Source organism: Chiloscyllium plagiosum, chromosome 34 (assembly GCF_004010195.1).
Source record: "Chiloscyllium plagiosum isolate BGI_BamShark_2017 chromosome 34, ASM401019v2, whole genome shotgun sequence".
In the NCBI taxonomy this organism is placed as follows: Eukaryota; Metazoa; Chordata; class Chondrichthyes; order Orectolobiformes; family Hemiscylliidae; genus Chiloscyllium; species Chiloscyllium plagiosum.
The window spans coordinates 42,979,229-42,996,057 of NC_057743.1; the positions used below are offsets into that span (position 1 = coordinate 42,979,229).

At 41.4% G+C, this 16,829-nt stretch overlaps 1 protein-coding gene across 1 annotated transcript in view; it reads right to left on the reverse strand.

The window, feature by feature from the left end:
- Nucleotides 1-9,321: 9,321 nt before the first annotated feature.
- The window catches only part of vwa5b1 (von Willebrand factor A domain containing 5B1), a 210,734-nt gene continuing 203,226 nt past the window's right edge, over nt 9,322-16,829 (reverse strand). Inside the window, exons 20-22 of the mRNA XM_043675431.1 lie at nt 14,289-14,349; nt 11,612-11,735; nt 9,322-11,233 (exon numbers count right to left, since the gene is read on the reverse strand). Of these exons, the coding sequence (XP_043531366.1) occupies nt 10,475-11,233; nt 11,612-11,735; nt 14,289-14,349 (944 nt within the window). The 3' untranslated portion in view covers nt 9,322-10,474. The remainder of the gene's footprint in view (nt 11,234-11,611; nt 11,736-14,288; nt 14,350-16,829) is intronic.

Here is a 16,829-nt window from a genome sequence, read left to right on the forward strand (position 1 = left end):
GACCTCTCCGCCCCCACCCCCGTCTGGCCTATCACCCTCACCTTGACCTCTTTCCACCTATCACATTTCCGACGCCCCTCCCCCAAGTCCCTCCTCCCTACCTTTTATCTTAGCCTGCTGGACAAACTTTCCTCATTCCTGAAGAAGGGCTTATGCCCGAAACGTCGATTCTCCTGTTCCCTGGATGCTGCCTGACCTGCTGCGCTTTTCCAGCAACACATTTTCAACAGGTAATAAGGAAGGCAAATGGAATCTTGTCATTCATTGCTAAGGGAGTTGAGTTTTAAAGCAGAGAGGTATTGTTACAGCTGTATAAGGCGCTCTTGAGGCCACACCTGGAGTACTGCGTGAAGTTTTGGTCTCCTTACTTGAGAAAGGATGTACTTGCATTGGAGAGGGTGCAGAGGAGGTTCACAAGGTTGATTCCTGAGTTGATGGGATTGGTTTATGAGGAGAGAATGAGTAGACTGGGATTATATTCATTGGAATTTAGAAGAATGAGGGGATCTTATAGAAACATATAAAATTATGATGGGAATAGAAAAAAATAGAAATAGAGAGGACGTTTCCACTGGGAGGTGAAACTAGGACAAGAGGGCATGGCCTCAAGATTAGAGGAACTGAACTGAGAAAGAACTTCTTCATCCAGAGGGTTGTTAATCGATAGAATTCCTTGCCCAGGAAAGTAGTTGACACTACTTCAATAATTGCTTTTAAAGCTGATTTTGAAAAATAAAGGAATCAAGGGATATGGTGAAAATGCAGGTAAGTGGAGCTGAGTCCATGAAAAGATTAGCCATGATCTTAGTGAGCGGTAGAACAGGTTCAAAGGGCCAGCGGCATACTCCTGCTCCTAGTTCTTATGTATGACTGAAGAGTTGATGCAGGAAGGAGGGCTTTGGGTTCCTGGATCACTGGGTTTAGTTCTGAGAAAGGTGGGAGCTGCACAAGTCTGACAGGATCTGGAATCAGATCAACACTCAACATGGGGTGGCAATGGCTCAGAGGTTGGCACTATTGTCTCACAGCATCTGGGACACAGGTTTAATTCCAGCCTTAGGCACCTGTCTGTTGGAGTTTGAACATTGTCCCTGTGTCAGCATTAGATATAGAGCAGGACCTTCGACCTGAAAAAAATAACAGAGTGGGTATTGACTTCCTACACTCCCCTTGCCACATGGTTCAACTTGCTCCTCATGCTTACACATGTAATGAGCTGATGACTGGGCAATGGTCCAAAAAAATCCCTGAGCAGGAGAGACACTCACTTCTACAATCAGCAGCAAACCTATCACTCAGTCAGAATCTTTATGGCAGGACAGTTTTGTCCTGTAGCAGTTGAACTGATTTTTAAATTCATTGCAATACAGTTTCTCAAGCTGCTATGCTCTCTGATTCTGCAACCATTGATTTATCACAGCTTAGTATAATTGTTCAGGTCAGTAGTTCAATGAATCTTTGAATGTTGCAATTTCTCTGCCTAATGCTGGGTGAGGAATCAGTCTCAGTGCGATTGAACCATGATCAGCTGCGGAAGTGGGCTGAGAAATGGCAAATGGAGTTTATTATAGATAAGTGTAAGGTCTTGCATTTTTAAAAGTCAAATCAGTTTTCATGGTTTCATGATGAATGGTAGAGCCTTAAGGAGTGTGGTGGAACAGAGGGAACTTAGAGTTCAGATGCATGGTTCTCCTAGAGTCACAGGTAGAAAGGCAGCAAAGAAGACTTTTGGCACACTTGCCTTCATCAGTAAAGGCACTGACTGTAGAAGTTGGGAAGTTATGATGCAGTTGTACAGGACTTTGGTGAGGCCACACTTGGCGTATTGTGTTCAGTTTTCATCATCTTGCTGTAGGAAAGAGACTATTAAACTGGAATGAATGCAGAAGAAATGGACAAGTTCGTTGCAAGGACTCAAGGGTCTCAGTTATAGGGAGAGGTTGGATAAGCTAGAACCTATTTCTTTAGAGTGTAGGAGACTGAGCAGGCTATTATATAGAAGTGTACAAGATCGTGAGAGGCATGGATAGGGTGAATGCACACAGTCTTTTTCCCAGGGTTGGGGAATCGAGGACTTGAGGGCATCAGTTTAAGATTACAGGGGAAAGAATAAAAGGGAACCTGGGGCGGGGGCAACCTTTTTACACAAGAAGGTGGTACGCATGTAGAATGAGCTGCCAGCGGAAGAGATTGAGGCGGGTATATTAACAACATTTAAAAGGCATTTGGACGAACGGATGGATATGAAAGGATTAGAAGGATATGGGCCAAGTGCAGGAAATAAGGTTCACATGGATGGCCATTTTGGCCAGCATGGACCAGTTTGGGCCAAAGGGTTAACTCCATCCTTAGGACTCTAAATCAAACTCTGAAGCAGGTTCAGGTGTCTGTGCTCTGACATTGCACACATCAGATTACAATCAGAATGATCCACCAGAATGTTTTGCATTCACTCATTTCTGTGTAAATCCTAGGGCAAACAAAAATAACATGCCATGAACAAAGAACATTACAGCACAGGAACAGGCCCTTCAGCCCTCCAAGCCTGCGCCAATCTAGATCCTCTATCTAAACCTGTCACCTATTGTTCCCTGCACATTCATGTATCTGTCTGGATACATCTTAAATGACGCTATCGTGCCCAACTCTACCACCTCCACTGGCAATGCGTTCCAGGCCCCCACCACCCTCTGTGTAAATAACTTTCTCTGTATATCTCCCCTAAAGTTTTCCCTTCTCACTTTGAACTCATGACCCTTAGTAATTGAGTCCTCCACTCTGGGAAAAAGTTTCTTAATATCCACCCTGTCTGTACCTCTCATCATTTTGTAGGCCTTAATCAGGTCCCCCCTCAACCTCCATCTTTCTAATGAAAATAATCCTAATCTACTCAACCTCTCCTCATAGCTAGCGTCCTCCATACCAGGCAACATCCTGGTGAACATCTTACTGCATAGTTCGCTCTGGAATTGCATCTTCCAAAATGCATCACCTCACATTTGCCCAGATTAGATTACTTACAGTGTGGAAACAGGCCCTTCGGCCCAACAAGTCCGCACCGACCCACCGAAGCGCAACCACCCAGACCCATTCCCCTAACACTACGGGCAATTTTAGCACGGTCAATTCACCTAACCTGCACATTTATGGATTGTGGGAGGAAACCGGAGCAAACCCATGTAGACACGGGGAGAATGTGCAAACTCCACACAGTCAGTTGCCTGAGGCGGGAATTGAACCCGGGTCTCTGGTGCTGAGACATCAGTGCTAACTACTGTGCTGCCCATACATTTTTCTGCCCAACTCTCCAATCTACATATACTCTGCTGTATTTTCTGACAGTCCCCTTCACTATATGCTACTCCACCAATCTTAGTGTCATATGCAAACTTGCTAATGATGCAACCTACTCCTTCCTTCAAATCATTTATGTATGATGGATATGATAAAATTAGAATGAGGCCTTTAAAAAGCCAATTCAGGTTGAAGATTGGGACAACATGGGAAAGAAAGTTTGTGGATAGAATGTGAAAGGTTAGATAAGAGCAGAGTTTAAAATTTAATCTAATCAGAAACATTTAAAATTTTAATCTAAAAATGTAGCATGAATTTTTTTTAAAAAGAATTAATTCTGAGACAGTGAACAAGTTACATTTTAATATATTATACCCTTTTCAAAACGTCAACATTGGGTAGCCTCATGCAATTTACAATAAGTAAAACAAAGACTGCACTCAGTTCAGCATTATTTTCCAACACAATACAGTACAATAATTTTAGCCAAACAAGCTGCTTGCATTCGATTCCATTACAGACAAACACAAAGCCAAGAGACAATATCATATGGGTCTCTGAAGCACATATGATTTGTAAACAATCACTATACTTTCATCTTTAGTGTTACATTTTACAAAATAAAAAACAATGACATTAGTTAGGCACTTTATAAGAATTAGATGCACCACAAATCATAGCATCTTACAGGACAGAAGGAGGCCATTTGTCTTAATTGGAACTTTGAAATAAGCTAGCCAAATTAGTCTGGTTAACCCTGCTTTTCTCCCCAAAACCTTGCATGTTTTTTTCCTCAAATTTATGTCCAACTTTCTTCCTAAAATTAATATTGAATGTATTTCTGTGACCCTTTCATGCAACAGATTGCACACCATTGTAGGATTTTCCTGGGGGAGGGGAGACATGTTTTCCCCTTCAACCCTGAGAGAATTCACTTGACAGCTGACAGAACAAGCAGTGTGTCTACAGCCACAGCATACTGAGGAGAGGCTAATCTGGGAGAGGTAGATCCGGTCTCTGGGGCTGTTGGTCCATCAAACTGGGCAGCAGCCCAGCAACACTGATAATGCCAAGAGCTGGGCAATGGGCAGAGTTTGTACTGAACACTGACTCAAGGCCCAGTGGATCCTGGAGTCAGGGAGAGTTTAAACAGCAAAGGGAAGGGAAGGGTGTGGATGGAGGTGGTTAGAGAGCAGGAGGTAGGAAAGGATTAGGGTACTCAGAAGGGGTGTGCCCCCAAGGTGGGAATATATTATCTTTCCTTCTTTCTCAACCATTTAAAAGTATGTTTTTTTAAAAGAAAATAGCTTGCATTCTTGTGTTGAATAACAAGTCTGACTGACCAAGTCCATTCTGGTAAATGTTGCAGGGGAGCTGCTGTTTTTGGTGCCCACCACACACAGCATATTTTGGGATGAGCCCCAGGAATTAGTGAACTAGCTACCCAACCTACTTTATCTACTCCCTACCTCGTCTGCCCCCTGCCCTCCTGTCCTGCACCAATACATCCCCCATCCCCTCCCACCACTCCCTTCCCTGCCAGAGACACAACCCATGGGTCCCAGAAAGTCCAGCCCCGTAACAATTCTCTGCTTCAATAACATTTCATCTCATCTTCTGCTCTGGTTCTTTTGGAAATTATTTGAAATATGTCTCCTCTGGTTACCAATCATACTGACACTGGAAATTGTTTTTGCTTAATTATTTGGAGAAATTGTTTATAAGTTTGAACCACCTGTATTAAATGTCTCTATAGCAGATCAGGTGGCATCCGAGGAGCAGGGGAATCAACGTTTCGGGCAAAAGCCCTTCATCAGGAATATGTCGATTTTCCTGCTCCTCAGATGCTGCCTCACCTCCTGTGCTTTTCCAGCACCACACTCGCGACTCTAATGCCCAGCATCTGCAGTCCTCACTTTTGCTTTAAATGTCTCCTTAGTCTTTTCTATTTGAAGGAAAATAATCCCAGATTCTCAGGTCACCCCATAACACTCCTCATCTTGGCAGCATCCTGACAGTGCCAGTCATTTTAACTCAGCTTCTAGACAGGGGCAAGTTCTCAATTCTGTGCCACCTCCAATATCCTTTTCCCTTGCTCATTCTAAAGGTAAAATTTGATTTCATAACTCGTTTCCCAGTTCAGAATTCAATAAATCTTTTGGCACATGAACATTATCAGACAATTCTTACTGATTCCTACTCAGCAAGCAGTGAACTGCATTATATTTTACTAGCACCAATTAAAATATTTTCAAAATTTTAAGGTGAAAGGCAGGAGGTATAGAAGGGGGGATTTCAGGAAAAATATTTTCACCCAGACGGTGATGGGGGAATGAACCATCTCGGAGGTTAGTTGAAGTGGGTAACCCCATACCCTTTAAATAATACTTGGATGAGCACTTGAAATGTCATAACATTCCGGGTTATGAACCAAATTCTAGAAAGTGGGACCAGTGTAGATTTAGAGTACTTTTGTCATGCAGATGTGAAGGGACATGAGGCCTTTTCTGTACTGTCTGATTTATGATTCTATGAACACAAACTGACCTTCATGCACATTTTAATGATCATACAATAAAAGTCAAGCCAAACAATGTACCAAGATTTAATATTGAAACAAATAAAATAATGACTGACTGTGTATGTTGACTGTTTAATTATCAATGTTATTCAACATCCTGAAAGAACTGCATGTAATAGTGACCAAATCACTGGGCGACCAATTACACCTGGTGCCTGAAACTGGTTTCATTTTATTGTTCAAAAATCAAAATCTTAAATGAGGGTTAAAACCCACATTGAACATTGGAATCTGACCACCTACGTTATTACTCTTCAATGTTACACTTTGAAATAGTATAGAACAGAAATCATGCAGAAAGGCTATTAAATATGTTTCAGTAGTCTAAAGGTTATTAGCTCTAGTGTTTAAAGCAAAATGGAAAAGAATGACCATTTCTCAGCTTGTTCTGTTTGACCGTAGTTATGAGTTGCTAAGAAATTCAAACCATTGACAGTCAGTGGCCTGAGAGAAATCATTGTCAAAACGTGCGGTGCTGGATAGGTGCAGCCAGTCAGGCAGCATCCGAGCAGCAGGAGACTCGATATTTCGAGCATAAGCTCTTCATCAGGAATGAAGAAGAACTTATGCTCGAAATGTTGACTCTCCCACTCCTCGGATACTGCCTGACTAGCTGTGCTTTTCCAGAACCATATTTTTTGACTCTGATCTCCAGCACCTGCAGTCCTCACTTTCACCTGAGAGAAATCATTGTTGTCTTACACTATTCCAATCTGGTCCATTTTTGTTCACAATCCTGAGCTGAAACAACTGCAAAAGTTACATTGATAAAGATCTCCAATGTGTCAAGAGAAGTTTATTGTATTAATCTTAGCCAAAAGCAAATAAAATTACAATATCAAAATTAATCATTTAATCATATTCACTCTTCTTACTCCTAATTCTCTGCTTCCCCATTGTCTAATTGGATTATTTTATTGATTAAACATTATTTATATTGAAGTTGGAGCTATCAAAATGCTGCTTTCTTTTGTTAGTTTTGTTTTTCCTAAGGGTGAATTAGCAGAGGCCAGTACTACAGAGACACAGTTAGCACCAGGTGGTCACTGTGCCTGCCACATCACTGCTGTGGTTAACTACTTGCATCAAAGAAGAGGACCAATGAAAGGACTTATTTCTGAATCAATTCAATTCAAATCCGGGGTTCATGATATTCATGCAGCCCAACTCCCAACACTTGTCTGCCTTGCTCAGGACTCCTGAGTTGAAAAATGTGGTGCTGGAAAAACACAAAAGCCAGGCAGCATCCGAGGAGCAGGAGAATCGACGTTTAGGGCATAAACCCTTTTTCAGGAATCTGAAGGATTCCTGAAGAAGGGCTTATGCCCGAAACGTCGATTCTCCTGCTCCTCGGATGCTGCCTGGCCTGCTGTGTTTTTCCAGCACCACATTTTTCAACTCTGGTACTCCAGCATCTGCAGTCCTCACTTTCTCCTAGTTGCTCAGGACTCCTCACAGCCCCTCTCCGACTCACTGCCCTGTTCTGTCACCATTTACCATACCCTTTGAGTGTGAGGGAGTTTGCAAGGGTTGGGAATGGGACAGAAAGGGATGCAATGAGTGGAATACCAAGTGGACCAGTGACTGGAATTTGGTGACTAGAACAACAAGTTCTAGTCACCATACAACATTTGCACCATACAAATGCCAGGTAATGACCATCTCCAGTAAGGGTCAACCTAACCACCGGCTCTTAACATTCAATGGTGTTACCATCACTGAAACTCCCACTATCAATATCATTGGGGTTGTCATTGACCAGAAACTCACCTGGACATATCACATAAATGCAGTGGCTGCAAGAAGTAGATCACCTCCTGAGTCCCCAGAGACTGTCCACCATCTGCAAGGCACAAGTCAGGAGTGTGATGGAATACTCCCCACTTGCCTGGATGGGTGCAGCTACAACAACATTCAAGGAGCTTCACTCCATCCAGGACAAAGCATCCTGCTTGATCCACAAAAATCCACTCTCTCCACCACTGATGCTATCTGCAAGATGCACTGCAGAAATTCACGAAAGATGCTTTGGTAGCATCTTCCAAATCCATGACCACTATCATCTAAAAGGACAATGGCAGCAGACAATATGGGAACACAATCACCTGCAAGAGAGAGCAGTGATGGCCGAGTGGTATTATCACTGGACTGTTAATCTCCACACCCAGGTAATGCTCTAGGGACCTGGGGTTGAATCCTGCCATGGCAGATGGTGGAATTTGAATTCAATTAAAAAAATCTGGAATTAAGAGTCTAATAAGACCATGAATTCATTGTCAATTGTCAGGAAAAACCCCATCTGGTTCACTAATGTCCTTTAGGGAAGGAAACTGCCATCCTTACCTGTGACTACATTTGACTACAGACACAGCAATGTGGTTGATGCTTAACTGCCCTCTGGGCATTTAGGGATGGGCAATAAATGGTGCTCCAGCCAGCAACACCCTCATCCCGTGAATGAATAATAATAAAGTCACTAACCATCCAGACTTGGAAATATATCATCATTCCTTCACTGTCGCTGGGTAAAAATCCTAGAATTCCCTATATAAAAGCAAATTACTGCGGATGCTGGAATCTGAAACCAAAAGAGAAAATGCTGGAAAATCTCAGCAGGTCTGGCAGCATCTAAAAGAAGAGAAAAGAGCGGACATTTTGAGTTTAATTGCCCTTTGTCAAAGCTTTGACAAAGCGTCAGTTAGACTTGAAACGTCAGCTCTTTTCTCTACTTACAGATGCTGCCAGACCTGCTGAGATTTTCCAGCATTTTCTCTTTTGGTCCTAGAATTCCCTCCCTTGTGGCATTGTGGGTCTACCTATAGTGCATGGACAGATGAAGGAGCAGCGTTATTAAAGCTAATGCTTCCAAATAAACATGTTGGACTATAACCTGGTGTTGTGTGATTTTTTTAAGTAGTTCAAGAAGGCAGCTCACCACCTTCTGAAGAACTAGAGACTAATAATAAATGCTAGTCAGCCAGCAATGCTCACGCGTCACAGTGAATCAAATAAAATGTGTGATGCCCGAAGGTACAGCATCAGTTGGTCCTGCACATGTGCCTGTGAATGGGTTGGAGATTAATTCTGGTTCCAGGCACACATCAATTACTTCAGTATGCAGACTTCCTGTCATAGTCTGGTGGCAGGAGATGTGGTGATTTCAATGATTAGTCACTGCAGTGTAAACCATATACATTTCAACAACTCACCTAGTCTCCTTCAACATCTTCCAAGCCCCTAACCTTTATCATTTAGAATGATAAATATCCTCTCGATCCACCATCGATGCTCAGTAGCAGCAGTGTGCACCAACCACAAGATGCATTTCAGAAATTCACCAAGGTTCCTTAAACAACGCCTTCTAAACCCACAATCTCCACCATATAAAAGGACAAGGGCAGCAGATACATGGAAACAACATGCACTGCAGGTTCTTCCAATCCACTCACCATCCTGACTTGGAAGTATATATGTTCCTCCAGTATGACTGGGTCAAAATCCTGGAACTCTGTTCTTAACAACACTATGGTAGTTCCTGAATGCATTCACTAGCTCAAGAAGATAGTTCACCACCACTTTCTTAGGGGCAATTTTCCTAAATACATTAGGGTACATTTAACTTTGAAAACTATCTAACGAGCTGCCACTGGTGAAGTTAATGGAAGAATTGGGCTGCCCACACTATCATCAGTGTTAAAATTCCTCTCAGCCTGAAGTTACTTTGCATGATCAGTGTTTTAAGACTAAATTTGATTGTGTGCTGTTTATCTCCACTGCAGTATTTTAGCAAAGGTATGAAAGGAATCTCAGATGAATGTGTTAGGCTGTCATGGATTAGTATCAAAAGAAATCAGTAAAGAGTCATGGGGGTAACATTAACCAATAACCCCAGGGGAAATGTAACAGGATTAGGCTGGCCACCTTCAACACCTTACCAGTTTTAACTCTTCACTTATATTGGACAACTTGATCATGCCAGTTAACCACCATGTGACCTCAGCTAAAATTCTTTAAAGCCAATTATTTACTTTCTTTATTTTTCCCAAACTTCCATCCATTTGTATCAGGAAAATTATAAAAATCCATGAGTTAACCTGTAGAAAAACAATTTTAATGGCAATTTTTATAATTAATCCAAAGTGTACACTTTAAAATTGGCATGAGTCCACTCCGGTTAAACTGTACCATTGTTTTATTCAACAAACCCAAGGAGATGAATACTGAAGGGACATGAATCACCCTGTACTCTTTTGTTAAACCATTCATGACATTAAAAGCTTACAGTAAAGAAACATTTTTGTCGAACACATATAACTAAGTCACAAATTTGAAATACTGCTTTAATTATCAGAACAATTCGATAAAACCAACCCAATGATATCAACCCTCTCAACAATGCAGACTGACAGTGAGGGTCAATACAGAACGCCCCAGCCTGGACCAATGCACTCACAAAATGAGGGATGTCTTCAAAAGAACCATAAGGCAAAAGTTAGTGTAAACCTTAGGCCATTTATTAATAATTTAATGATTTCTAAATTTGCAAAGAACATTGTTAAGAAAAAAGATTGAGAATTCAGCTATACTGAGGCAAAACATTTAAACACTGTTTGGGTTGTAGCACAACATATTCAGCTGCAGGTTTTCATCCCAATGCCTTAACAGAACAAATAGCTGTCTGGCTGAAGCTTTTACAGTGGCCAGTTCACGACCCTCTGGTATAACCTGTGTATCCAGCCACATACTGGCTTTTGCAGCCACCAGCTCCCACTCAATGAAATAAGCAGCAGAGCTGTGCTCCAACCAGGCTAAGGCAACAGCTGTGGACCAGACTGTTCCCTCTGGATCCGTGAACTGTTGAAGTTCACTGGAAGTTGTTGAGAATGAAATATTACTGCTGTCTGTTTCAGACCCTCTGCCACTGTCAGTCTGCAGAGCACTAGATGCCTCAGGATTTCCTGGAGATGAGAATCGCCGCACAATTACAGCTGGAGGGAGAAGATCGGGACTGCCACTCATAACCTTGGATTGGATTTCAACTAAACTGCTTGAAAAGTGACGCGGTCCTAACTGTTCTAAACCACCTCGGCATTCTTCCAATCCCAAATAATTCAATGCTGCCATTTTCCCAGTTTCTTTCTGACGGGGGGGGAAGGTTTCTCTGTTTCCATTCTCTTCATCACGCTGCACTGCTCTTTTGTCATGGAAAGTACTGCAATGACCACGAGAGCCGGGACTGGCGTTTGATCGATGACATGTAAAGGGTGAGGTCCATTTCAGCTGCTCCATGGGAATATTAATGGCTTCACAAAAAGCCAGATTAAGCAAGAAAGCTCCCGATGCCAACTGCAAATTAATCTGAAGAATGCAATGATATCACTATGTCATTATAATATTTACTGCACTCGAGACGGACAATTTCATTCAATTCATAACAGTATGAGAGCTTAAATTGAGAGAAAATCAAAAGTTCCTTAATTTTAAGTGTTAATCATATACATTGAATCTACAATTAGTTGTTCAGAGTTTGGAAACGTTATTGAAAATAGATTATTTGGAAATGAGTTAATTTTGACTTTTCTATTTGCACTGAATGAAAAAGCAAAAGCTCTAATCCAAGTTACTACTTAACGCTATTCTGGAGGATTTATCACTTTTAAACAGTTAGCACCTGTGAAATAAAATAAAAACATTTTTTCAACAGTAGAAATAGTGAAAGAGAATGTTGCTACTGACCAGTGGTAGGTAGTCATTGTTCTCAGTCTCTGGCTCACAGGCAGACTCGCTCATCTTACTGACTGATCTGCACAGAAACCCTTTTGCAGCTTGAGTCAACATTCGGGTTTTACCAAGGTTCAACCTTCAATAAAATATTTTTTAAAATCTTCAAAATTCCACTACTCACTGGCTGGGAGATTATTAATGACACCATCTAGATTATAAGCAATTTCTCCTTGAATTATTTCTTGCAAATATTTGTAAATTAATTTGCTTTTACACAGTATATTGCACCAATCTTTAAGTATTGTTATTGGACCAAATAGTATGTTTGAAACAACTGATCATAAGATACTTTTGAACTTTTCTATTATGTGAGTGTTGCAATTTTTTTAAAAGTTGAATATTTTTTCTTAACAATTGCTCATTTGTGGATCTTTAATGAAATAAAATCAAGCATTTAAAAGTGATTGTAGTGATTAGAACAAGGTCAGCCAGGTGGATCTCATAGGATATGAGTTCCTTAATTGGGGCTGTTAATCTGGTCTAATCAGGGAGCCCTGGCTGACAGATATAAACAGGAGTGTCAGAGGTTCTATTCAATCCAGGAGCCAGCTCTGAGCTAACTGGGTCAGTGTCACGTTCTGTGCATGTGTAGATAAAGGGTGACTTGGTGATGGGATACTAGCTTCGATGAGTTATTTCAGTGATGTGACTGAGACCTCAGTTTAATATTAGGGTGAGCAGTTTAAATTAAACTAAAAACTTCAAGTCTAACAATGTAAAAATTCTAATGAACTGTCAACAAGGCAACATGATCGTCAGAAATGATGGCTCCTGGACTATTCTCCTATTATCCAGAACCAGATAATTTGTTAAGGGTTCATTAAATTTTGATTTTGCAAAAGGTTACAATTAACTTTGATGCTTCCAAAAATTAAAATGCTTTTATGAAATAACATGTCCATTCAATACAATTCCATGCACATGATTCCAAATAGCTCCTCAATGCCAACCTACCTCAAGGTTCTTTATATTTTATTTAATCTTTGCTGCTTTCTCTCCAAAAGCATTGATACATGAACAGAAAACTATTGGTTGTTAAGCCTTTAGTTTTTACCATAAACCTACCATCCAATCTGCACATACAAAGAAAGACCCTGTTTCACTGGGTCTCTGTCCTTACTGCCTGTTCATGCAGCTTCAAATTGAGAAGATGATCTCCCAGTGCTGATTAAATATAGTAACCCATCTCTTGGTCGAGTGGCATTAAAGTCTTCCTTTCTTTTGGTTTCATGGATTGTGGGTGCCAATGGCAAGATCAGCATTTGTTACTTTTAATTCAAAAGGACAGTTTCGAGTAAACTGAATTGGTGTGGGTGTGGAATCAGATGTAGTCACAAACCAACTTCTCTCCAGGAGTTTAGTGAACTGAAATAACATAATTGTGATATTTTCAGTCACCATTACCAGCTCCAGTTTTCTTTTCAGACTTGTCAATTAAATCCACCAGCTCCTGGGGTGGGATGTGAACCCAGGTCTCCAGAGCTTTAGCCTTAGCCTCTGGAATACAAATTCAGCAGCATTGCCCCACCATCTGCCACTTTGTCAGTCTTACTCTGAGGGTGCCCTCTCTGCACTTTGTTCTCACAAGGGTTGCACCTGCAACCATGAAGAATAACAGAACAAAAACACTGGGGCTTTAAATAAATATCCTTCTTTTCTAATGGACATACAAAGCAATGTAAGCAGCATTCAGCCTGTGAATCAGACAGAGGAAAATTATTTTGTTCAAAATGCCTGTACTCATTGTTTAGCACATTCTCAGGTCTGTTAAAACAAATAACCCACTAATTTCCTAAAGATCCAGTCATTTTAGTTTAAGTCTCTTTGATATCTTTCATACATCCATCTGGTTTGAAATCCCTAAAGAACAGAACATGGTGAAATGACACAACAGGTCAGACAGCATCAATGGGGAGAAACAAATCTGCAATCTTTCCCAGTTGTTAATCCCTGTTTTAATATCTCCACATATATTTGAGTCCTCAGTACCCTGACAGCTCAGTCCAAAGGGGTAGCAGCAATGTCTGTCTGAGTTTTGGGTTGGACACATTCTTTGGATAAAGTTTTCTCTGTAACTGAGCCTTTGCTATCTGAAATGGGTGTATCTCCACACACATCATCTATTGCATCCGCTGCACCCGATGTGGCCTCCTCTATATTGGGGAGACAGGCCGCCTACTTGCGGAACGTTTCAGAGAACACCTCTGGGACACCCGGACCAACCAACCCAACCACCCCGTAGCCCAACACTTTAACTCCCCCTCCCACTCCAACAAGGACATGCACCCCAGTCTGACCTATCACCCTCACCTTGACCTCCCTCCACCTATCGCATTTCCAACGCCCCTCCCCCAAGTCCCTCCTCCCTACCTTTTATCTTAGCCTGCTGGACACACTTTCCTCATTCCTGAAGAAGGACTAATGCCCGAAACATCGATTCTCCTGTTCCTTGGATGCTGCCTGACCTGCTGCGCTTTTCCAGCAACACATTTTCAGCAGTATCCAACACTATTAAACATTTGATTTCCCTGCACTAACAGCCTTTGCTTGATGAAATGCAAAATAGACACAAGAAAGAAAACAAGATAATAAGTTTGAATTAATAGCGCAATTGTCACACTTTGGGTACCTCGTAGTAAATAGGCTTTCTGCAGAACGTTGTGATGAAACTGAAGGGCTTCTCACTGATGCTAAAAGAAGGAGAGATAACATGATCAGAAATAATTCAAGATGAAGTCTTTCTTAAGTTACAAAGTTTCTTTTCCATAATTCTGAATATGTATGCTATTTTACTGATAAACCTTAGGTACTTATAGAGCATTGTCAAGATGACATTCTTCTTCCAGTTTCGTTCAAGAGAGGGAAAAGAATTATACAGATACTATGAGGATTTCTTAGATTGGGGATTCAAGTTTATGTTAATTAATTCTAACGATGCTTCAAATTCCTCACAACAATTGAAGTTCAATGAGGCATTCAAAACAAAACTGAATGGTTATTTTAAAAGGAACACAATGTAGAATTACAGGGAGAATGCAAATATAAGCAACTCATTTAGAGATTCGGTATAAACACAATCACAGAATTATTACAGTGCAAAAGATGTCCATTCAGCCTATCATATCTCCACCAACTCCATTACCCAGTACTAATCTCCTGCCTTTCCCAATAGCCTTGCACACAATTACTATCCAAAGATCCCTCCAGTGCCTAAATGAACCTGACATCACCACATTTCCAGGCACTGCATTCCAGTACATTTCCCAACACTTCTTTAGTTCCTTGATGCAATATGATGCTCACATTCTGACCCTTTTATTTTCTGGTAACAATCAGCTCCATCCTGCAATCCTACCTTCTCCTTTACCTTTGATTTTAGTTTCCATGAAACTGACCCCCTGCACACTATTTGGTTTAAAGCCTTATCTACAGGGAGAAAGGGAGGATTGCAGATGCTGGAAATCAGAGTCGAGAGTGTGGTGCTGGAAAAGCACAGCTGGTCAGGCAGCATCCAGGAAGCAGGAGAATTGATGTTTTGGGCATAAACCTTCATCAAGAATCCTGATTCCAGATGAAAGACTTAGGCCCAAATCATCAATTCTCCTGCTCCTTGGATGTTGCCCTCTGGCTGTGCTTTACCAGCACCACACTCTTCGAGCCCTATCTACAACCCAATTTGTCTGCATTCTGGTCCCAACATGATTCAGATGAAGCCCATCCCATTGGAACAGTTCTCTCTTTCCCTTGTAGTGGTGAAAGCCAGACCATAACATATAAAGAGCAGAATTAGGTCATTCCACCCATTGAGCCATTCAATCGTGGCTGATACATTTCTCCAGCCTATTCTCTTGCCTTCTCCCCATAACACTTGATCCTCTTACTAATTAGGAAGCCTGTCTATCTCGGTCTTAAATACACTCAATCACTGGCCTCGTAGCCCTCCATGATAATGGGTTCCACAGATTCACCATCCTCTGGCTGAAGAAATTCCTCCTCATCTCAGTTCTAAAGCATTGTCCCTTCACTCTGAGGATATGGGTTCTAGTCTCTCCTTCTTGTGGCAACATCTTCACATCCACTTCCTCCAGGGCTTCTCAGTATTCTGTAAGTTTCAGTCAGATCCACACTCATCCTTCAAAACTCCGAACACAGACTCAGAGTCCTCAACTGCTCCTCATATGACAAGCCCGTCATCCCAAGATCATTCTTGTAAATCCCCATGGAACCTCTCCAAGGCCAGCACATCTTTCCTTAGATATGGGCCCAAATCTGCTCACAGTATTTTAAATGCCGCCTGACCAGAGCCTTACACAGTCTCAGTAGTACATCGCTGCTCTTGTATTCTAACCATCTTGAAATGAATACTAACATTGCATTTCCCTTCCTAACTGCCAATTGAACCTACATGTTAACCTTAAGAGAATCCTGACCTAGGTTTCCTAAGTCATTTTGTGCTTCAGCTTTCTGAAGCCTTCCCCATTTAGAAAATAGTCTATACCTTTACTCCTCCTACCAAAGTGCATAACCTCACAGTTACCCACTTTATATTCCAACTGCAATTTCTTTGTCCACTCTCCCAGCATAAACAAGTCCTTCTGCAGCCTCCCTGCTTCCTCACATTATCATTGCCCCTCCACCTATCTGCAAACTTAGCAACAATGCCCTCAATTCCTTTGTTCAGATCATTAACAGAACTGTAGGACTAAAGAAACAATGCACACTCAAGGGTGCCATTTGACCCATCTTGCCCATACGACCAAAAGGCAATCCCAGATCCCTTTATAAACCCATCCCTCTGCAATTTACACCAGTTAAGATCCAGGTAATTTTTAAAAGAGTGTAGGGCCTTTGCCTCCACCCCTAACTGAGACAGCAAATTCTGGACACACACCACCTTCTGCATAAAAATGTTTTTCCTCATCCAACCCTGGCAACTTATCAACTTTCAAGGATTCCAAATCCTTAAGCACTTTCTCTCATTATGATTTTTTTGTCCAATATTTCACATGAATGTATAATATGAATTGTTGTGGATCCAACACAGCAGACCTCCACTAGTAACCAGCTGCAATCCTGAAAAAGCCCCCTTTATTCCCATCTGCAAGTCAACCAATCACTCAATTACTCATACGAGTAATTTGTTTCTAACACCATGAGCTCTTAACATATT